General features: G+C 40.8%; 1 protein-coding gene and 1 long non-coding RNA gene across 25 annotated transcripts in view; one reads left to right on the top strand and one right to left on the bottom strand.

Annotated features, from left to right (window-relative positions):
- LOC128017311 (neuron navigator 2-like) overlaps window positions 1-23,482 on the top strand; it is a 144,330-nt gene that overhangs the window by 32,976 nt on the left and 87,872 nt on the right. For both annotated transcript variants that reach the window (XM_052602637.1, XM_052602639.1), the window contains 6 exons: window positions 933-1,066; window positions 5,838-6,933; window positions 7,302-7,414; window positions 7,673-7,781; window positions 8,553-8,936; window positions 14,344-14,466. In XM_052602637.1, coding sequence (XP_052458597.1) covers window positions 933-1,066; window positions 5,838-6,933; window positions 7,302-7,414; window positions 7,673-7,781; window positions 8,553-8,936; window positions 14,344-14,466 — 1,959 coding nt within the window. The remainder of the gene's footprint in view (window positions 1-932; window positions 1,067-5,837; window positions 6,934-7,301; window positions 7,415-7,672; window positions 7,782-8,552; window positions 8,937-14,343; window positions 14,467-23,482) is intronic.
- LOC128017313 (uncharacterized) overlaps window positions 15,485-23,482 on the bottom strand; it is a 56,691-nt gene continuing 48,693 nt past the window's right edge. For 12 of the 23 annotated variants that reach the window (XR_008184413.1, XR_008184411.1, XR_008184404.1 and 9 more), the window contains 2 exons: window positions 18,405-18,705; window positions 15,486-16,262 (listed from right to left, as the gene is read on the bottom strand). This is a non-coding gene — a long non-coding RNA (uncharacterized LOC128017313). Of the gene's footprint in view, window positions 16,263-16,284; window positions 16,844-18,404; window positions 18,706-18,985; window positions 19,541-20,091; window positions 20,343-21,285; window positions 21,713-22,789; window positions 23,034-23,482 lie in introns of those variants that run through there. The other 11 variants (XR_008184402.1, XR_008184395.1, XR_008184406.1 and 8 more) reach the window with 9 other exon arrangements.

Raw genomic sequence — 23,482 nt, 5'->3', positions numbered from 1 at the left:
GATGCCCTGCTGGAGAATGAGATGAATTATTAATTGTGGTGTGTGACAGAAAGGTTGAAGTTGCAATTTTGGTTTCAGCGAATGATGTGTTTGTGCCTTAAGTCACCAAGTGCTATAAATGCATTGCAAATGCATTTCAAATGCATACATGTAATGTGTTTCAGATAACTACACTTAAAATACCATGAATCACCTTATTCATAATTCCCAGTTTGAATATTGGCTCAGTCTTTAATATTCCACCATTCATTTTTGACAACATGTGACACAATGTTGCCATCTAATGGTGGATAGTTATAATTGCAGAAGGAAAATTAAGAGAAAAATATCTCTCTACCGCATACTTATGTAAAAATGTCAAGGAGGCCACACAATAGACAGCAATGTGATTAGCATGGATATCTACAGATATCCTTGTCTTTTACATTACAATTACCTAGACTTGATTGTTAGGTGATATTATTTTTTTTGTCTGTCAATCATAAGGGCTTGAAGGCTAGGACCGATGGAGAAATGTCACATTAGAAATAAATACATTGTTGACTTATGGTTATTAATTGTTGCATTGCTTAGAAGCACAATATACTATTTGCTTAAGTGGTTCTCTCTGTCACTTTGTGTAAATAAAAAAGTACACAAAAGAAATTTAAAGTGCTTTTGGGGAGAGGAGATGTTTTTTCAGCTTCATTAACTGGGAATTAATTGAACAAGCTGATTCTGAGAAATGGACAAACAATCCGTTTTTCTGTTGTTGTTTTTTTTATAAGAAACTCTTTAGGCATTAAACAACCATCTTGCCACCACTAAGTATGCATTAGCAACCCTATTGCGATCCACTGGCAAGCACCAGCACCTGAGCACAAGTTCTGCACCGACAAGACAGCAAATGTACAAATCTGGCTGTTAATATTTCTGCTCTTTCGCTGTGACAGATTACCTGGCCCCACCTCGAGGACATCCACTGCGGGCAGTGACGGTTCTCCTCGAGGGTCCATCAGTTCAGCAGGGAATCGCCGCAGTCAGGTGTTCAGTGATAAAGCCAAACCTGCAGCAGCTCAGGCCAAAGGTAAGCCCAGCTTCACACTCTTTAAGGTGAACTGACCTCTGAAACATTACTCATAATCTCATCTGAAAATGGCAGGTCTTGAATTCATTTCGTGTCACAGTCGGCGCATGAATATAAAACTGTTTCCATCTGACAGTTTTGTACACATTTATCTCTACAGTGTCCTTCCAGTTTATATATTATCTGTGATTTTATCTAGCCAAAGGGAAACAGAATAAGAATCATTTTTTCAGATGGACTGGAAGAAAACTGTATCATGTTGTAGCTATGTAGGGCAAGATCTGTGATATGAATGAGGTATGTTTACGGTTTCCACAGTAATAGAGCAGTCTTCTTCATTTAAAAGAAAAAAGTTATGGAGTTAGTCTTTATTTACTCTGTGGACTGTGTGCATGTACACATCCCTTCAAAAGTTTAGGGTACGTTTTTTTTTATCTTCTTTTTTAATACTTATATTCTGCAAAGATGCATTAATTGTATTAAACTGAAATTGAAGTCACAGTAAAGACATTTAGAGTACGTGAAACTTTCTGTTCATCAAATAATCCTGAAAAAAAACATGGTATAGATAAAAACTAATAAGCAGCTTAACTGTTTTTAACATATAATAATAAATAAATAAATAATGTTAAATAAATAATGAATAAATAATGTTTTAAAATGTATTCAAATATATATATATAACAGTACTTAAAAAAAAAAAAAAAATATATATATATATATATATATATTATAGTATTCAAGTTTTTACTGTATTTTAGATCAAATAAATGCAGTCTTAGTGAGTTTTCAGAAACTTGAATGGTACTCTACTGTATATCCTTTTGTGCATTTACAGGAATGTCTAGATGTAAAAATTGGCTCTTGGTTATCATTATCCGGTAGCCCACATGTCCTAGATGAAGTCAGCAGAAAACAGAAGTTGACTTTCTACAGGAAGTTATTGCATTTGAATCATTTTTTGGAGTAACGTGGGCTGATGAATTATGCACAATAAGATAAACCGGGTCAGTTTTGAGTTCATGTTGACAAGCAATCACTGTAATAAAATGTACCAACCACATTTCAGTGCTCTGTGACGGAGCTGTGCTGAGTTTAGAGTAGTTCATGTAGCAGTCAGTGTTGAAAATAACTGCTTATAAGGACTTTGAGTGAAGCTAGCCATTCAAACCCTAGCTGAGATGTTTGAAAGATGTTGCAAATGTGCCATACTTGTGTGTGTGCATGGTACTGGCTTTCAAAGCAGAGGATTTCTGCATTAATTGAGCTCTAATTAGTGTGTTTTGGCTCTGAGGATGTTGTGGCAGTGAAAGAGAGACAGAGGTTTCCACAGTGTCATGCTTTAGGTCATTTATTCTGTTTTTGAGTTTTTGTATGTTGTGTACATACTCTTAAGTATTAAATTGAGAGAAGTATCTGAAGGAAAAAAAAAATAAAAGCATAAGAAATTCTTCTAATGGTGGACTTTGACTTAATGTATTCAAAATGTATGCCCATGTTCACGTTTTAAGAGTATTTTCTTGAATAATCTGACTTTTGAAGCAGTTGAAGAGTTAATAAAGTTAGTAATATGAAATATGAAAGTTAGTAAATTGTGTCAGCCGACTGATTCTCCCATAATGCATTTAGCTCTGTTATGTTGGGTGTGACCTGCTTAATGCAAAGCAGAGAGAGAATGTGAATCACGTTTCTTCTGTCTCACTGTTGAAACAGAGACAAACCTCGTCTGAGATGGCAGAAGTCAAGAGAGGGTTGGGAAGAGATTTACAGTTTTAAAATTGTAAAGCAGGCAAGAAAAAAACGTGCCTTTTATGTGCTTTTAGAGTTTGAAATCATTTTTCTGGACCGGTAAGTAAGTTTCAATTGTTGTATTTGTATAGTTGTAATTTATGCAGTTTAATTTTTATTTTTCCAAACCTTTCTTTCTTCTGTGGAACATAAAAAAAAGATTTTGAAGAATGTTGGTGACCAACTGATTTCCACTGACTTTCATAAATGAAAAAAGAAAAAGTCCAGTGGGAACTGAAACTGTTTTCTTATCAACATTTTTAAAAATATCCTCTTATGTGATCGTTAGATGAAAGAAGGTGAGAGTAAAATGACTATTTTTGGGTGAACTATTCCCTTATGGTCTATATTCTGTTTAAGCCTTTATATACAGCAGTTGCTTTATTTGTGTATCTGTATTGGCTTATTGAAATATTAGCTTAATCAGGCATGTTTACATGATGATTACAAGATCTAAATATGACCAATAACAATTGGAATTTTCTTCATGACTGTATTCAATATCAGAGAAAACAAAAAGCTATCAAGGGTCAATATGAAACATGCCTGATGAGTTTTTTGGTGGGCTCTCGTGGGATGGTCATCTGAGACTAATGATAGCTGTTATTCTACCGTGGAGAAATAATCACTTAAATATGGACATTAAGAGAAACTGAGAGGGGCCACAAACCCTGAGGGCAGTAAGTTGCTCTAGAGTTTCCTAATGATATGAGGGTTTGCAGTTCATTGTCATATGGTCTGTTTCTGGAGAGTAACTGCTCAGCTTTTCCTCTCTCTTAACTTTCATCTCTATAAGGTCTTTTTTTTTCTCCCCGAACTATCCCCTTTTCGGCCCCTCTCTTTCCTCTCTCTACCTATTGGAAGTCATTAGTGGTCTGACCCACTTCTCTCTGGCTTGCATGGCTAATTGGACCTTAATCACTTCCTAATTGCCGCTTTGTTTCTGTGCCGCTCATTAAATGCCAAACTGAATGAGATGGGAATGGTGTTTTCCCCTCATGTCAGATTGTTTAATAAAACATACAGATAAAAAAAATTAAATAAACGCTTAACCTGAAAAATAATGAAACATTTGAGTGTGATCAACTGATTTTTAGTTAGAGTACATTCAGTCTTAACTTAAATGCTTGACAAAAGTTTGTATCTGATGTTTTGTCAAATAATAGGCATATTTTCCTCTGTTTAAAATGACGTAAATCTGAATAAACTGTGCATAAAGTGTCCGTGAGATACATCCGGCACTCCAATGTTTTATCTCATAAGGAAAGTGCAGCACTTGTAAATGCTCAGATATTTTTAGGGTTTCGTAGAGTTTTTGGGGACTATTTTTCTGGGTCTGGACCACCGGGCGACTGACAGACAGAGTGAATGTGTTGAGCGTGATCTAGAGGCTCAGAGGGAGGGGGCTGGACTCAGACAGCAGGGGTTTCTGTGCGAGAACTCGCCAATGTTTGCAGTGAGAGTTTTATTGCAGTGTATATCCTGCGAGTGAACACGACTACTGAGAAACTACAGGTTGGACTGACACTTTAACAAATGGAGCTGCCAGGTGAATGAGAGACAGATAACATGCTGATTTCATTTGAATTTTTATGTTTTTATTAGATTTTTGTAAACAGATATTTTTTTACTGCAGTGTAGAGGAACATTTTCAGTTTTTTTTTTTCTTTTTCTGGTTATAATTTACACTTTTGGAATATTTCGTGTGAACAATACATGTCATTCTGTAAGGTCTGGCTAAATTTAACAATTGTTTTCAAAAGCTTTATAAATCTGTTGTGCTAAAATGCACATCTGGTAACTTTACACTGGCTATTTGTAGATTTTCATTCTTTATTAATATTTCTGTTTTTGTATGATTGTGTTTGTATCTTCATGTCATTTAAAGGAAGTTTTTATTGAGAGCACGATAGCTAAATTTGGCCTTCAGTGTTTGAATGGGCATTAAAGTCTTACTCGCTGTGTTAGTGTAAACAGTTTAGAATCGATCTCAGTCGGCTGTCTGCTGCTTACTATAAGAATAGCATTAGCTCAGGAGTAACATGCCTTTTATGGGCAGGGAGAACACTTTCAACACTTTCAGACCTGTTTTTCTTAGCGTTTGATTTAATCTACTTTAATTTTCACTCTTATTTACCTTACATGTTCTTCTTCCACAACATCCATTTGGTTTTCAGATCCGTTTTTTAGGGCTGACTGTTCATCAGTGTTGTTGTTGTTGTTGTTGTATCTGTTACTATAGTAATGATGTACTTGTCATAAGTGATGTTATGTGTTCCGTAATGATGAAAAACCACATGAAATCTAATCAGACTGTTCGTCTCGCAAAAATGAGATTTCAATTGGATTTCAAAACCTATCCATGTGGTGTGTCTGCAAAAATTTCGTAAGACTACTAAAAGTCAAATAAAAATAAACTGAAGTTAAATGGAATGTCAAAAAAAGACAAAAGCACATTAAAAAAAGAAAACTAAAACATAAACTAAAATTAATACTAAACATGGCATATAAACCATCTCTTGACCTGCCCATTTGTATAGAACAATGTTAATTATTATTATTATAATTTTTGGTATACTTTGTGTTCCCTTACTGTGTGGTTTTCATGTATTTCATATGTTGTGAATTTTTTTTTTTTTTTTTTTTTTGCTGCCCATCTTGAAAAGGACACTCTGGAAGAAAAGCTATTTTATTTCAATGGTTCAAAAAATTTGAAAAAAAAAGAACAAATATATTACTATATAAACTAAAAAAACATTGGACCATTGAAACTGAAATCCATTTCAGATTTCAAAATCTGATTTTAATTCAATTTCAGGTTTCAGAAGCATGGTACAGAATTTGATGAGTTCTTGCGTATTTTTCTGTGAACTGCTGTTAACTCCTCCCACATATGCAGTCCAACTTTCTCCATGACTATTTTAACCTGTCTCTCTGATTTTCCTGTGTTTCACTGTCACCTCTCGTGTCTTTTCGTCTCCAGAATCATCAGAGAGTGTGACTGAGCACAATCTGTCATCCCAGGTGTCCGCCTGCACCTCTGTTAGCACCAGCACTGTGGCATCTTCATCTTCATCGTCAGCCATCCCCCAGCCCAACTCAAGTAGCAAACCCTGGAGAAGCAAATCTCAAAGCACCAAGCACACTGCTACCTCCACCGCGCTTTCCATCAAACCAGATCCCCAAGTCAAGCAGGCGGTGCCTGCAGAGCCCCCACCGAAAGCTGTGCCTCAGAAGTCCATGCTGGAAAAACTCAAACTTTTCAACAGCAAAGGTGGCTCCAAGTCATCCAGGCCAGCAGAGGGCGCCGTTACGCCAACAGGAGGAAAAGATGCCGGTTTGGTTTTAGAAAAAGTCAAGCCTGGTTCCAATACAGAATCCATTGAGGAAATGGAAGGTAACGTTAGACCCACGAGCGGGTCGGGTGCTGTTACAATGACAACCAGCAGCCCAAAGATTGCACTAAAGGGCATTGCACAGCGGACACTTAGCCGGGCACTCACGGCGAAAAAAGCCTCAACTAAAGCCGCAGAGAAAGAAAAGCAAAAAGAACATGCTAAGGAGAAAGACAAAAACGGCTCAAAGCGTGTCCCTGCCTTGGAAAAGGTAGAGACCAAAGAGGAAGTTAAAGAGGAAGTTGTTCCCTCAAGCAGAGTTGCTTCCTCCGAGGCAGAGCCCAGGAAAGCCTCCAAGATCGCCAGCTTTATGCCCAAAGGCGGCAAGGTGGGAGGTACCAAGAAAGATAGCCCCGCCCCTGTGCAAAGTGGAATTCCAAAACCAGGAAGTAAAAACTCAGGAAATGGAGCGGTGAAGAATTCAGCGTTGCCCCTCGGTGGTAAAGACAATGAGAGGCCTCGCAGTATGCGTCTGGGAGAGGGTCTGGGACTTCACAGGGACAGCCGGCATTCCTCGTCCTCTTCCAGCCTGGCTTCCACTGAGGGGAGAGGACACCACAGCACCGCCCCGGTGGCCAGTGGAACACAATCTACAGCCAGCAACACAGTCAGTGTGCAGCTGCCTCACCCCCAGCAGCAGTATAACCACCCCAACACAGCCACCGTAGCACCCTTCATGTACAGGTGAGACTCTTATCGGGATTTTTAACTGGAGGATGATAAAATGGGTCAAAAACATAGCTTTAGATCAAAGGAGTAGCTCGGGCCAGATCTAGAGATCATAAGGGGCCATAATGGCACTTTCATAAACTTGTGAACGGCTCTAGTAAGTGTGCTTGCATGCTCACATGTGTCTGACTCCCCGTCAGGCTCAGCTGTGAAGCGTTTGCCTGGTATTTCCTCTGAAACAGACCTGTTGCCCTGTGTTTGTTGTCCATAAAGGATTCCTTTAGTCAGGCCATGACTTCTGCTGACTAGAATGTCACAGAAAATATGTGTGCATCTATATGAAGGAGATCTTTTTTTATTTTTTAACCCCTGTGTTTTTTAAGGTCTCAGAATGAAGCAGATGGAAACATTGACACAAACCCAAGCTCTGGATGTCGTAGTAGTGACTCCTGTAGCTTCAGTAAGATCAACCAGTCTTCTACGGAGGACCTGTCAGGTACGCTGTTCACTTCATATCTGATGAAGTCAAAAACACTGATCTGGTACTTTTCCTGTTGGAAATAATAATAATCAATGCACATTCAATTATATATATATATTAATAATATATTGTTAGATGCTTAATATTAATGCATACTTGCTGAATAAAAGCATTAATGACTCTATTAAAAACTAAATCTTACCCTAAACTGTTTAACAGTGTTTAAATACTGATATATGATATAAAAAGTGAAGATGAATGCCTGGTTTTCAGGTGAAGATCCAGAGACCAGACGCCTGAGGACTGTCAAAAATATTGCTGACCTGCGACAGAATTTAGAAGAGACCATGTCAAGTTTACGGGGGACACAGATCACACACAGGTAGATGCTTCTGTTTCTTACTTCTCACAGCCTGATGCAGGTGGATAACTTTAAGAAAGAAAGCAGCTAACATGAAGAAGAAGACAATTCTTTGGTGAACCATGAAGCCAGTTTTAACAGTGATGAAAAAGCATTTTCCCCTAACCCTCCATCCTGATCAAACTGGCAAAGACAGGCTGCCATAAAAGGACTTTATTTTTTTCTCACAGTATTTTATCTTTTGAGACAGTAACAAGTAGCCACTCTTCCCTCAGCTAGACTCTTTTTACTGTAAATGACTAAATGAAGAGTCTGTCCACCTCTTTCCATCTCCATTCTTAAAACCTTCTTTGTTCCTCTTTTTTGATTATTCATCTAACTGACCCAGACTGCATTGCTATGATGGCATCATGAAGTAATTGTGAATTGCTTAATAAGTCCATTTTAGGGCAAAATACGCGCATGGAGACGTTTTTGTTTCCCTACGGTGTCAGGTGATCGGTAACAACTCCTCAGTACTATGAATAAAATCTTTCCTCATATTATAAGTCAAGTAAATATTGTAATTGAATACTGTTTGGTGAAAAATACCATGGTAACTGTAAGTTTCCTGGAATTAACTATACTGCAACAGTCTAGAAATATTGGTATAATTTTAGTAATAAAAATAACTAATACAATGGTATTTTTGCAGAAAATATAGATAGGTACCATGGTATAACTATTAATGCAATGGTACATTTTAGTTTTAAAATGTCATCTGAAGTGGATTTGAAATGCTCTTTCCCTCAGTACACTGGAGACCACTTTTGATGCTGGGGTTACTACTGAAATGAGCAGTCGCAGCATCCTTAGCATGGCATCTCGACCCACGCCGCTGTCCTGGGCCAGTCGCATGGGCCAGTCCAGCCCCCGTCTTCAAGCAGGAGATGCTCCCTCGGTTGGTAACGGCTTTCAGTCCCGCAGCGGAGGTGTGGCGTCCGGTCAGGGCCGGTATCTGTATCGGGCTCCTCTCCGGAAGCAGCTGGCAGTGCGCAGCAGCGCCCTCTGTGGCCTGGAGCTGGGAGACAGGGTGGAGGATCTGGAGCTGGCAGGTGTGGGCCTGGAGATGAGCGGCTACATGAGTGATGGAGACGTGCTGGCTAAGAACGCACGCTCTGATGAGCTGACCAGCGGGTAAGTGTGGAGGAGGCTTGTCACTGGTTAAGACAGACGACTAATGGGGTTCTTCGGTCTCTGATGATTATGGGCGTCTGAATGTACTTCAGTGGAGATGAAAGGAAAATAAAAAAATTAAAAGGCAGTTTAAAAGTGAACTTCATTATTTACAAGTGGTGATTCGTTGTTGGTCCTAGAAAAGCGTTATTAACCAATTATTGTGTAAATTGTGTCAAAAAAGTGCCTAAAGGGAGCAGATTGGTGTAAATATATTTCTATTAAAGGTCAGTTGAGTTTACTGTAATTAGTGTATTAAGTTCATAAAGTTGTACATTACCATAAGACATAAAACTTATGAAATGAATCATGCTTTCTGCGAAGACTAGAGAACTTTTCAAAGTGGATATTTGTAGTCTGGTTTTATTGCAGTGTAGCCACTAGAGGGTGATATGATTCCCTAAATATGAATTCACATGTTCTTTTCCTAGGTCTAATGCATTTTCATATTGTTATATAAATCAATACATGACTACCAGGGTCAGAAATGTACTTTTCCACTTGGGATTGATTTCCGGGGGCTTTTTTACGTTTTCTTTTTTCTTTCTTTCTTTCTTTCTTTTTTACTTTTTGTAAGCACAGTTTTTTTGTTTTGTTTACCTTTTTAATTGTATTGGGAGTTAACCAAATTTTTCATTTCGTCATTGTTTTAGTGAATGTACAAATTCAGACGAGGATATAGAATTTAAGTTTGGGGTCATAAGATTTTTGAAATAAGTCTTTTATAATCACCAAGGCTGAATTTATTTTTAATTTTTTTTAAATAAATAATAAAATTAAATGACAAAAACAATATTCTGGCATATTATTAGAATTTAAAAATGCTTTTTGTTTTAATACATTTTAAAAGTAATTTATTCTTGTGATGGCAAACCTGATTTTTTCTTTTTTTTTTAGTGCATGTGCTCTTTTCTTGTACTGAGTGTTCAGATTGAAGAGGCAATGAAACAGATTTAACGCCCCGTTCGTGCTGAAACAAGCTCTCTGCATACCTTGGCTGTGATAATGTGCAATTTAAACCTCTTGTGTTATTTTCTTGTGTTATTTCCCCACAATCACAGTCTTCCTGTGTGGCTTGAACGCTACAAACCGTTCTAGTTCTTCTAACATTATCAGATTATAGAGAACAGGCCAGGTGACAGGCTGCAATTACACCAGGCCATAAGCCTGACGTCTCAATACAAAAACCACTTAGATGTTAATTAATAAACGTCCAACAAAAATCCAGGCTTCAAGATCCTGTCAAATTGACTGTTTTGCACATTTAACCTGTCTGTCTTATCAGTGCTATTGTACTTGTGACATTTTGAATGTGACATCCTTAACACTGACACTGAGATAGAAAAAAAGGGATTCCCAGTGTGCTTTGATAAATGTCTCTTAAACTAGAGGATCTCCAACACAATAGATGTTGTCATGAGCATTGAGGGAAGTGAGATTTATATTTGCAGGGCTATGTGGATCTTGAAGTGCGCTAACATGTTTGAACCAGATCCCTCACAGAAAGAGGTTCTCATGATGCTGGTGATGGATCTGATTTCCTAGGTCCCAAAGTGGTTGTTTTCACAGTCCAATCAGGGCTGAGGAGTTAAAAGACTTGCTGTAGAAGTTCACCCCAGGCTGAGCTAATATGATCTCCTTCCTCTGTGTTAATGGAGAGACAGGTTTGTCACATTACATCATATGTATGGTGCTGAACTGAATATGCTCTTTAGTTAAAAGAGGCTTTTATTATTGACATTGTGGTTAGAGCATCTGTGAGGCTTTCTGAAAAGCGAATAATCAACTGAAATAAGATGGAAATGATGTCTCAGGTTAACGTTTGTTTATAATATATAGTCTTGCAGAAGCTGAGGGTATTTAAAGCTTTTAGTTTGTCGGGTCTTTGTGCAGTTGTATTAGTGTTGGTTCACAAATGGTTTTGCTTTAGTAGGTCAGAAAACACATGCTAAGACCTTGATGTTCCTCTCCAAACACAGATTATTCACTAGCTGTCAGATCATGAATACTGTATATCACCAGGTCTTGTTTACACAGAAACAGACATTCAGTGGTTTTAATCAAATTCATTATCTCAAAATGCATTTTGCGGTTGTAACAACAACCAATTAGAAAATTGTCTCAAAACTGATTTATTGTGATTTATTTTTTTCATATTCTGGGTTTTGGGGATTTTTAAAAAAATAATTTGTAATTATTATTACATTTTATATAGGCTGTTATTTTGCATTTTGTCGGTTTTAGTTTTAAAAGATTTGTAGTGATTGAAATAATTTTTTTCCTTGATATTTCACCCACTTTTCACAATAAAAAAATAAATAAAATGAATTATCTTTAGCGTAGTTTAAGTCTGATTTGGGATCATAGAGATTTTTTCATAGTCATTTTTTGAATTTGAATTGAATTTGAATTCAAGTTCTTGACTTAATGTTTCATAATATAATATAATATAATATAATATAATATAATATAATATAATATAATATAATATAATATAATAATTATTTTACCTATCTTGGAATTTATATATACATATACATATATATATATATATATATATATATATATATATATATATATATATATATATATATATATACACATATATGTGTGTGTGTGTTCTTGTTTTTGTGACATATCAGGACACAACTCTGTATAATGACATGGGCATGACACAGGTATTACAAGGAGAGGGTGACTTATGAGGACATAACCCATGTCCCCATTTTTCAGAACTCTAATAAATCATACAGAATGAGTTTTTTTGAGAAAGTAAAAATGCACAAAGTTTCCTGTGAGGGTTAGGGTTAGGTCTTAATTTCCTCTTACCTTTCTTTCCTGTTCCCTCTCTTTCTCATCCCCCTCTTTCTTCTCCTCATGTGCTGCCCTTCTCCCTGAACCCCTCCAGGCTCTCTTGGCCAGTCTGTTCATGGGGTGGGGGTTGTGTTTATGTGAGGGTGTGTGTGTGTGTGTGTGTGTGTTTTGGGCTGGATGGTTTAGCCTCCTCCCTCTTCACCAAACAGTCCAGCACACCGGCATAAACTTCAGCCACTCGCACACAAGAGTAGAGATGTAGAAGATACTCCCGCACTAGAGGCAACTCATCCAAAACATGCAGAACCTCACATGCTAATGCAAACAAACACATCAGAAAGTGTGTATCTCTCACAGGATCTCTGAGGACCTGTGTTTTGGCAAATTGAACATCTGATGGATTTGTAACACTGAAAGGTATGTCAGTCCTTGTTGTGAACTTGATTTATTGTTATCAAGTAACCATTAATGCTTTTAGAGATTGTAAAAGTTTTAGATATTATATCTAGGTTTGGAGGTTTAGGTCTGTCTCTGTTTTAGTGTGATCCAGGTTTTCTTAGTAGTACAAAGCTCTAGTTGTTCTAAATCAAAATTCAAGAGAAGTACAGTGATGGTATTTGTTAAGTTGGATTGTAAATATGATGGTATAAAAGTGCAAATGTTATGAAAATAAAATAAAATAAATGCAAAATTGTTTGCATTATTTTCATTACATTTACCGTATTTTCCGGACTATAAGTCGCACTTTTTTCCATAGTTTGGCTGGTCCTGTGACTTATAGTCAGGTGCAACTTATTTATCAAAATTAATTTGACATGAACTAAGTGAAATGAACCAAGAGAAAACATTACCCTCTCCAGCCGCAAGAGGGCTGTAGTCTGTAGTCTACACTGAAGACAGAGCGCCCTCTCGTGGCTGTAGATGGTAATGTTTTCTCTTGGTGCTTGGTTCTAAATAAAATTCTACTTATAGACGGTGCGACTTATATATGTTTTTTTCCTCATCATGACGTATTTTTGGACTGATGCGACTTATACTCAGATGCGACTTATAGTCTGAAAAATACGGTATCAATTTCCTATTATATTTTAATATTGTATTGTATTGTGAGATTCACCCATAATCTCAGAAATATGGAGGGAAATGTAGAGTTGGCGTATGTGGAGGTGGTCTAAGCAGAGATGTTGTTACACTGTTGGCTGTCTGGAGGTTTTTGGCAGCCTATAAAGCCACAATATTCCAGCAGCTCATTCACAATGAGATGTGACAGTATTTTACACAAAGAGGCTCTGTACCGACTCACGACTACACGCTAACAGACGCACAACTGTCTTACCTTGAGTGTAGACTGAGGATTTATTTCCAGTGTCCAGTGGGAACTGACTACGAGCAGCGAGGAATCTATTTACAGGGCAAATATTTGGAAGAGTATCTGATTTTGTTTTAGCTATGTGAGGGTTTGTATTCTCCAAGTAGCCCTTTCACCCATCTGAATCTTATAGACGTGTGTGTGTGAATGAATGAATGGATAAAGAAATGCGTGATGTTGCTTGAGTGAAAGTGGTGTGCACACATCTGGTATTATTGGACAGTTGGGTTTTATTGGGTTTGATAGTTGTTACACATTGTTGGATGCTTTTTATTATCTGTTCAATAGTATTATGTGTATATGCTTATGGGCGATCATTTGTCTATGTGTGTGTGATTATCACGCTGAATTAATGTGAAGTCTTGTTTTAAAACATGATGGATCATCTTTTTTTTTTTTGGAGTGAGCTTGAATTATTGACCCCGCTAACCTCATGCCACACACAGACACACACACACACACACACACACACACAGACACACACACACACACACACTTACTTCCTGTTGCCTGATTTAAATCAGTGGAGGGTTGGATGTCTATTAGTTGAAAGACTGTTTAGTTTTGACTGAGATGTTCAGTAATAGTTCTGCAGCTGATTATTTTTCTTTAAATATTATATTATATTATATTATATTATATTATATTATATTATATTATATTATATTATATTTTTCCATTTAGTCATTTGTTTTGGATTAATGGCTGTAGTATTTATTTATTTATGAGCAGTTAATTAATTTATTTAACAATTAATATGTCACGGATGTTATCTAGATCATTTTATTATCTATCATTCTATTCTATTCTACTATATTATATTATATTATATTATATAATTTAGTCATTTGTTTTGGATTAATGACTATAGTATTTATTTATTTATTAGCAGTTAATTTATTTAACAATTAATGTCAGAGACATATTATATTACATTACATTACATTATATTATATTATATTATATTATATTGTATTGTATTGTATTGTGTATATATATATATATATATATATATATATATATATATATATATATATATATATATATATATTATTAGTCAATGGTTATTTTGTACAGTGTCTATGAAGGCTTTCATTGCTTTTGATTCATCGCTTCATTGCATCCACTTCTCATATAACAATTTTAATTGAATAAGTAATGTTGGATCTGTGTGTGTTTTCTCAGGTACATGACGGATGGGGGATTGAGTCTGTATACGCGGCGATTAAACCGGATGCCGGATGGAATGGCAATGGTACGGGAAAGTCTTCAGCGCAATGCTTCCACCGGCCAGGGAGACGCTGACAGGTACTGTACCTAAAACCTCTTTCTCCTCACTCTGATCATGATCAAATCTTGCATTCTCTACATACACACAATGAGGAGTCACACCTACATTGAAATATTATTGTCATTCCTTTAACTGTGCAATTCTATAGAGTGTAGTTTTATTATTAAAAAAGTGTAATAATAATATCAGCTCCTGTATCTGATCATGTTTAACTGTTTTGTCAGAATACAGCCCCATCATCACAGCTGCAATGGTTTTGTAGGCTGCTGTAGGTCTATATTAAGTTAATTGGGGGAAATCTTGTACGGAGCTGGCTCTGGTTGGTGAAGGACCACAAAACCGGGATTTGGCCAAGATACAACTATTTGAATATGTGGAATTTGAGCGTGCAAAAGGATCTAAATACTGAGAGAATCGAACTTTGAAGTTGTCGAAGTTAATTCTTAGCAATGCAGATTACTAATTAAAAATTGAGTTTTGATATATTTACAGTAGGAAATTTACAAAATATCTTCATGGAGCATGATCTTTACTTAATATCCTAATGATTTTTGGCATAAAAGAAAAATCTATAATTTTGACCCGTACAGTGTATTTTTTTGGCTATTGCTTAAAATATTCCCCAGCGACATAAGACTGGTTTTGTGCTCCAGGGTCATATATTTACATGATTATAAATATTTTTACATGCTGCTGCTAAATCATGTAAAGAATTTAACTGAATGCAGATTAGCAAATCCAAACCATTGCTTCAATAAGTTGTAAACGAATATATCAATATTATGTCAATATTATTATTTTTAATAGAGAGAGTTTCATAGAACACCATAACTGTATAGCAACAACCCAGTTATAAAAATCTGTACTAAATCAAGACTCCCTAGTTTTTCAGTTTAGTGTTGTTTGCAATACTAAAAACTTTAATTAATCTAAATCTTAAAACTTAAAACACACACACACACACACACATTTCATATGTATACTTTTTTAAGTTGGCTTGAAAAAGCCAACTTACTGATCTACTATTTAATTAGTGGTGCTTGCCATAGGCAAAGCATCACTATTATTATCTCACATACTTATTATTATTCTTCTTACTTCTTCCGTACAAAACTTCGGCGCGTAACTCGTCCCGCAGTTTTTGTCACAGACCAACGAAACAGGCGTCAAATCGTGCGGCCTATTGAGGAGAGGTGTGCTATGACTTTTATAAGCGATCGGGCGTACGATGTTCGTACAGCGGGCGAAAAAATGGCCGAAAAACGTCCCATAGGAAATGCATTACTGAAAACTTTGACGGATCATAGCACAGAGAGGGAATTTCGTAGAAAAACGTAAATCACCACATTCGGAGAGGCTATCAGCCTGTGCGAGAACATACCTCACAGAGGGGTAAAAGTTGTACCCCTGGGGTGCTAGAGACCCCCAAATTTGCCCCATAGACATATTATGGTGAGGGATCGCCCATGAAACACTGTGTTTTTCCTACTATGGGAAATTACATAGGGATTTTGCATTGAACATAACTCCGTATCACAATGTAATAGAGACAAGGGGGTGGGCTCATTTGAATCAGGCAACCAATCAGACTCTCAGGATCATTATGAAGCTATCAAGCCACGCCCTAGCAACCATATAGAGCACCATAGCAACAAGCCCCATAGAATTCCATTGAAAAAGATCAAATGAATAACTTTGGATACAAGTGTCATAGAAACATGAGGGTGGGCTCGTTTGACTCGGGCAGCAAACGGCCAATCATGTATCTCCTTCAAGACAACCTAGCCACGCCCTAGCAACCATTAAGAGCTACCTAGCAACCCAAAGTATAGAGAGATATCTTAACATCTGAAAGACATAGAAGCATGGTGGTTGGTTTATATTAGCAAGCGACCATTGGAGTATCATCATTGGCAGCTGCCAGGCCACTCCCTAGCAACCAAACACAGTACCCTAGCAACCGTTTTGCAAGATCTATATCTCCACATCAGAACATCCTAGAGACATGGGGGTTGGTTTATATTGGCGAGCAGCCTTTGGAGTATCACCATTGGCAGCTGCCAAGCCACTCCATAGCAACCAAACGGAGTACCCTAGCAACCGTTTTGCACGACCTATATCTCTGCATCAGAACATCGTACAGACATGGCGGTTGGATTTTTTGGCTCATGCTAGCACACTGGACTTCCAACATGCTAGTCATGCTAGCAGTGATTAGCTACATGCTAATAGTGATTAGCTAAGTGCTCAAATGGGCTAAGAACTCTATAATAACTACATAGTGACCATCTGTGACAACTACCAACCACCTAGTAACATCATAGCAACCACCCAGGAGACCATAGCAACTGCCTAGCAACCAGCCAAAACACCCTAGCAACCGCCTAGCAACACCTTAGCAACCACCCCAAGTACCGTAGCAACTGCCTAGCAACCACCCAGGTTACCATAGCAACCGCCCTAGCAACCACCCCGGGTACCCTAGCAACCACATAGCAACACCCTAGCAACCGCCCCAAATACCCTAGCAACCACCCTGGGTACCTTAGCAACGGCCCTAGCAACCATCATGGGGACCTTAGCAACCGCCCTAGCAACCACCCCGGGTACCCTAGCAACCACATAGCAACACCCTAGCAACCACCCCGATTACCCTAGCAACCACCCTGAGTACCCTAGCAACGGCCCTAGCAACCATCATGGGGACCCTAGCAACCACCCTAGCAACCACCCCTGGTACCCTAGCAACCACATAGCAACACCCTAGCAACCACCCCGATTACCCTAGCAACCACCCTGGGTACCCTAGCAACGGCCCTAGCAACCATCATGGGGACCCTAGCAACCGCCCTAGCAACCACCCCTGGTACCCTAGCAACCACATAGCAACACCCTAGCAACCACCCCGATTACCCTAGCAACCACCCTGGGTACCCTAGCAACGGCCCTAGCAACCATCATGGGGACCCTAGCAACCGCCCTAGCAACCACCCCGGGTACCCTAGCAACCACACCCTAGAAACAGAGGGGCGAGTTTTGCCACTGCAAGCACCACTCACATTTTCTTCAGGAAATGTACCTTCTAGTTAGTGGTGCTTGCCGGAGGCAAGGCATCACTATTACTATCTCACATACTTATTAGTGGTGCTTGCCGGAGGCAAAGCATCACTATTATTATCTCACATACTTATTATTATTAGTGGTGCTTGCCGGAGGCAAGGCATCACTATTACTATTCTCCATACTTATTATTCTTCTTCTTCTAGATCCGTACAAATTTCGGCGCGTAACTAGTCCCGCAGTTTTTGTCACAGACCAACGAAACAGGCGTCAAATCGTGCGGCCTAATCGGGAATGGTGTGCTATGACTTTTATAAGCGATCGGGCGTACGATGTTCGTACACCGGGCGAAAAAACGGGCGAAAAATCGCATAGACAATGCATTGCGGCCAACTTTGACGGATCGTAGCTCCGAGACAGAATTTCGCAGAAACATGTGAATCACCACATTTGGAGAGGCTATCAGGCTGTGCGAGAACATACCCCGCAGTGGGGTATAAGTTGTACCCCTGGGGCGCAAGAGCCCCCCAAAAATGCCCCTAATACAAAGTATAGGGAGGGCTCATCCTACTGTGGGACATTACATAGGGATTTTGTATTGAACATAACTCTGGATCACAGTGTCATAGAGACAAGGGGGTGGGCTCATATTAATCAGGCAACCAATCAGTCTCTCAGGATCACTGTGAATCTATCAAGCCACGCCCTAGCAACCATATAGAGCACCATAGCAACAAGCCCCATAGACTTCCATTCAAAAAGATCAAATGAATAACTTTGGATAGAAGTGTCATAGAAACATGAGGGTGGGCTCGTTTGACTCGGGCAGCAAACGGCCAATCATGTATCTCCTTCAAGACAACCTAGCCACGTCCTAGCAACCATTAAGAGCTACCTAGCAACCCAAAGTATAGAGAGATATCTTAACATCTGAAAGACATAGAAGCATGGGGGTTGGTTTATATTAGCAAGCTGCCATTGGAGTATCATCATTGGCAGCTGCCAGGCCACTCCCTAGCAACCAAACAGAGTACCCTAGCAACCGTTTTGCAAGATCTATATCTCTGCATCAGAACATCCTAGAGACATGGGGGTTGGTTTATATTGGCGAGCAGCCTTTGGAGAATCATCATTGGCAGCTGCCAGGCCACTCCATAGCAACCAAATGGAGTACCCTAGCAACCGTTTTGCACGAGCTATATCTCTGCATCAGAACATCGTACAGACATGGCGGTTGGATTTTTTGACTCATGCTAGCACACTGGACTTCCAACATGCTAGTCATGCTAGCAGTGATTAGCTACATGCTAATAGTGATTAGCTAAGTGCTCAAATGGGCTAAGAACTCTATAATAACTACATAGTGACCTTCTGTGACAACTACCAACCACCTAGTAACATCATAGCAACCACCCAGAAGACCATAGCAACTGCCTAGCAACCAGCCGAAACACCCTAGCAACCGCCTAGCAACACCTTAGCAACCACCCCAAGTACCATAGCAACTGCCTAGCAACCACCCAGGTTACCATAGCAACCGCCCTAGCAACCACCCCGGTTACCCTAGCAACCACATAGCAACACCCTAGCAACCGCCCCAATTACCCTAGCAACCACCCTGGGTACCCTAGCAACGGCCCTAGCAACCATCATGGGGACCCTAGCAACCGCCCTAGCAACCACCCCGGGTACCCTAGCAACCACATAGCAACACCCTAGCAACCGCTCCGATTACCCTAGCAACCACCCTGGGTACCCTAGCAACGGCCCTAGCAACCATCATGGGGACCCTAGCAACCGCCCTAGCAACCACCCCGGGTACCCTAGCAACCACATAGCAACACCCTAGCAACCACCCCGATTACCCTAGCAACCACCCTGGGTACCCTAGCAACGGCCCTAGCAACCATCATGGGGACCCTAGCAACCGCCCTAGAAACCACCCCGGGTACCCTAGCAACCACACCTTAGCAACAGAGGGGCGAGTTTTGCCACTGCAAGCACCACTCACATTTTCTTCAGGAAATGTACCTTCTAGTTAGTGGTGCTTGCCGGAGGCAAAGCATCACTATTATTATCTCACATACTTATTAGTGGTGCTTGCCGGAGGCAAGGCATCACTATTACTATCTCACATACTTATTAGTGGTGCTTGCCGGAGGCAAGGCATCACTATTATTATCTCACATACTTATTATTCTTCTTATTATTCTTACTTCTTCCGTACGAATTTCGGCGCGTAACTAGTCCCGCAGTTTTCGTCACAGACCAACGAAACAGGCGTCAAATCGTGCGGCCTAGTCGGGAATGGTGTGCTATGACTTTTATAAGCGATCGGGCGTACGATGTTCGTACACCGGGCGAAAAAACGGGCGAAAAATCGCATAGACAATGCATTGCGGCCAACTTTGACGGATCGTAGCTCCGAGAGAGAATTTCGCAGAAACATGTGAATCACCACATTTGGAGAGGCTATCAGGCTGTGCGCGATCATACCCCGCAATGGGGTACAAGTTGCACCCCTGGGGCGCTAGAGACCCCCAAAGTTGCCCCATTCTAAGCCAATGGTGAGGGATCGCCCATGAAACAATGTGTTTTTCCTACTGTGGGAAATTCCATAGGGATTTTGCATTGAACATAACTATGGATCACATAGTCATAGAGACAAGGGGGTGGGCTCATTTGAATCAGGCAACCAATCAGACTCTCAGGATCATTATGAATCTATCAAGCCACGCCCTAGCAACCATATAGAGCGCCATAGCAACAAGCCCCATAGACTTCCATTGAAAAAGATCAAATGAATAACTTTGGATAGAAGTGTCATAGAAACCTGAGGGTGGGCTCGTTTGACTTGGGCAGCAAACGGCCAATCATGTATCTCCTTCAAGACAACCTAACCACGCCCTAGCAACCATTAAGAGCTACCTAGCAACAAAAATCCAAAGATAGATATCTTAACATCTGAAAGACATAGAAGCATGGGGGTTGGTTTATATTAGCAAGCAACCATTGGAGTATCATCATTGGCAGCTGCCAGGCCACTCCCTAGCAACCAGCCAGAGAACCCTAGCAACCATTTTTCAAGACCAATATCTCTGCATCAGAACATCGTAGAGGCATGGGGGTTGGTTTACATTGGCGAGCAGCCTTTGGAGTATCACCATTGGCAGCTGCCAAGCCACTCCATAGCAACCAAACGGAGTACCCTAGCAACCATTTTGCACTACCTATATCTCTGCATCAGAACATCGTACAGACATGCCGGTTGGATTTTTTGACTCATGCTAGCACACTGGACTTCCAACATGCTAGTCATGCTAGCAGTGATTAGCTACATGCTAATAGTGATTAGCTAAGTGCTCAAATGGGCTAAGAACTCTATAATAACTACATAGTGACTATCTGTGACAACTACCAACCACCTAGTAACATCATAGCAACCACCCAGGAGACCATAGCAACTGCCTAGCAACCAGCCAAAACACCCTAGCAACCGCCTAGCAACACCTTAGCAACCACCCCAAGTACCGTAGCAACTGCCTAGCAACCACCCAGGTTACCATAGCAACCGCCCTAGCAACCACCCCGGGTACCCTAGCAACCACATAGCAACACCCTAGCAACCACCCCAATTACCCTAGCAACCACCCTGAGTACCCTAGCAACGGCCCTAGCAACCATCATGGGGACCATAGCAACCGCCCTAGCAACCACCCCGGGTACCCTAGCAACCACATAGCAACACCCTAGCAACCGCCTCGAATACCCTAGCAACCACCCTGAGTACCCTAGCAACGGCCCTAGCAACCATCATGGGGACCCTAACAACCGCCCTAGCAACCACCCTGGGTACCCTAGCAACCACATAGCAACACCCTAGCAACCGCCCCAATTACCCTAGCAACCACCCTGGGTACCCTAGCAACCGCCCTAGCAACCATCATGGGGACCCTAGCAACCGCCCTAGCAACCACCCCGGGTACCCTAGCAACCACATAGCAACACCCTAGCAACCATCCCGATTACCCTAGCAACCACCCTGGGTACCTTAGCAACGGCCCTAGCAACCATCATGGGGACCCTAGCAACCGCCCTAGCAACCACCCCATGTACCCTAGCAACCTCATTGCAACACCCTAGCAACAGAGGGGCGAGTTTTGCCACTGCAAGCACCACTCACATTTTCTTCAGGAAATGTACCTTCTAGTTATTATTCTTATTCTTATTCTTCTTCCGCCAAAATTTCGGCGCGTAACTAGTCCCGCAGTTTTCGTCACAGACCCGCAAAAGAGGCGTCAAATCGTGCGGCCTATTCGGGAATGGTGTGCTATGACTTTTATAAGCGATCGGGCGTACGATTTTCGTACACCGGGCGAAATATCGGCCGAAAAATCGCATAGACAACGCATTACGGCCAACTTTGACGGATCATAGCTCCGAGAGAGAATTTCGCAGAAACATGTGAATCACCACATTTGGAGAGGCTATCAGGCTGTGCGAGAGGACACCTCTCAGAGGGGTACAAGTTGTACCCCCGGGGTGCTAGAGACCCCCAAAGTTGCCCCATTGACATAGTATGGTGAGGGATCGCCCATGAAACACTGTGCTTTTCCTACTATGGGAAGTTACCTAGGGATTTTGTATTGAACATAACTCGGCATCACAGTGTCATAGAGACAAGGGGGTGGGCTCATTTGAATCAGGCAACCAATCAGAATCTCAGGATCATTATGCAGCTATCAAGCCACGCCCTAGCAACCATATAGAGCACCATAGCAACAAGCCCCATAGACTTCCATTGAAAATGATAAAATTAATAACTTTGGATAGAAGCGTCATAGAAACATGAGGGTGGGCTCGATTGACTCGGGGCAGCAAACGGCCAATCACGAATCACCTCAAGACTTCCTAACTACGCCCTAGCAACCATTTAGAGCAACCTAGCAACCCAAAGTATAGAGAGATATCTTAACATCTGAAAGACATAGAAGCATGGGGGTTGGTTTATATTAGCAAGCAACCATTGGAGTATCATCATTGGCAGCTGCCAGGCCACTCCCTAGCAACCAAACACAGTACCCTAGCAACCGTTTTGCAAGATCTATATCTCCGCATCAGATCATCGTAGAGGCATGGGGGTTGGTTTATATTGGCGAGCAGCCTTTGGAGTATCACCATTGGCAGCTGCCAAGCCACTCCATAGCAACCAAACGGAGTACCCTAGCAACCGTTTTGCACGACCTATATCTCTGCATCAGAACATCGCACAGACATGGCAGTTGGATTTTTTGACTCATGCTAGCACACTGGACTTCCAACATGCTAGTCATGCTAGCAGTGATTAGCTACATGCTAATAGTGATTAGCTAAGTGCTCAAATGGGCTAAGAACTCTATAATAACTACATAGTGACCATCTGTGACAACTACCAACCACCTAGTAACATCATAGCAACCACCCAGGAGACCATAGCAACTGCCTAGCAACCAGCCAAAACACCCTAGCAACCGCCTAGCAACACCTTAGCAACCACCCCAAGTACCATAGCAACTGCCTAGCAACCACCCAGGCTACCATAGCAACCGCCCTAGCAACCACCCTGGGTACCCTAGCAACCACATAGCAACACCCTAGCAACCGCCCCGATTACCCTAGCAACCACCCTGGGTACCTTAGCAACGGCCCTAGCAACCATCATGGGGACCCTAGCAACCGCCCTAGCAACCACCCCGGGGACCCTAGCAACCACATAGCAACACCCTAGCAACCGCCCCGATTACCCTAGCAACCACCCTGAGTGCCCTAGCAACGGCCCTAGCAACCACCCCGGGTACCCTAGCAACCAAATAGCAACACCCTAGCAACCACCCTGATTAACCTAGCAACCACCCTGAGTACCCTAGCAACGGCCCTAGCAACCATCATGGGGACCCTAGCAACCGCCCTAGCAACCACCCCGGGTACCCTAGC

Source organism: Carassius gibelio, chromosome A7 (genome assembly GCF_023724105.1).
Source record: "Carassius gibelio isolate Cgi1373 ecotype wild population from Czech Republic chromosome A7, carGib1.2-hapl.c, whole genome shotgun sequence".
NCBI classification, from domain to species: Eukaryota; Metazoa; Chordata; class Actinopteri; order Cypriniformes; family Cyprinidae; genus Carassius; species Carassius gibelio.
The sequence above is the reverse complement of the archived record's forward strand: the minus strand, read 5'-3'. Positions and strand labels throughout refer to the sequence as shown.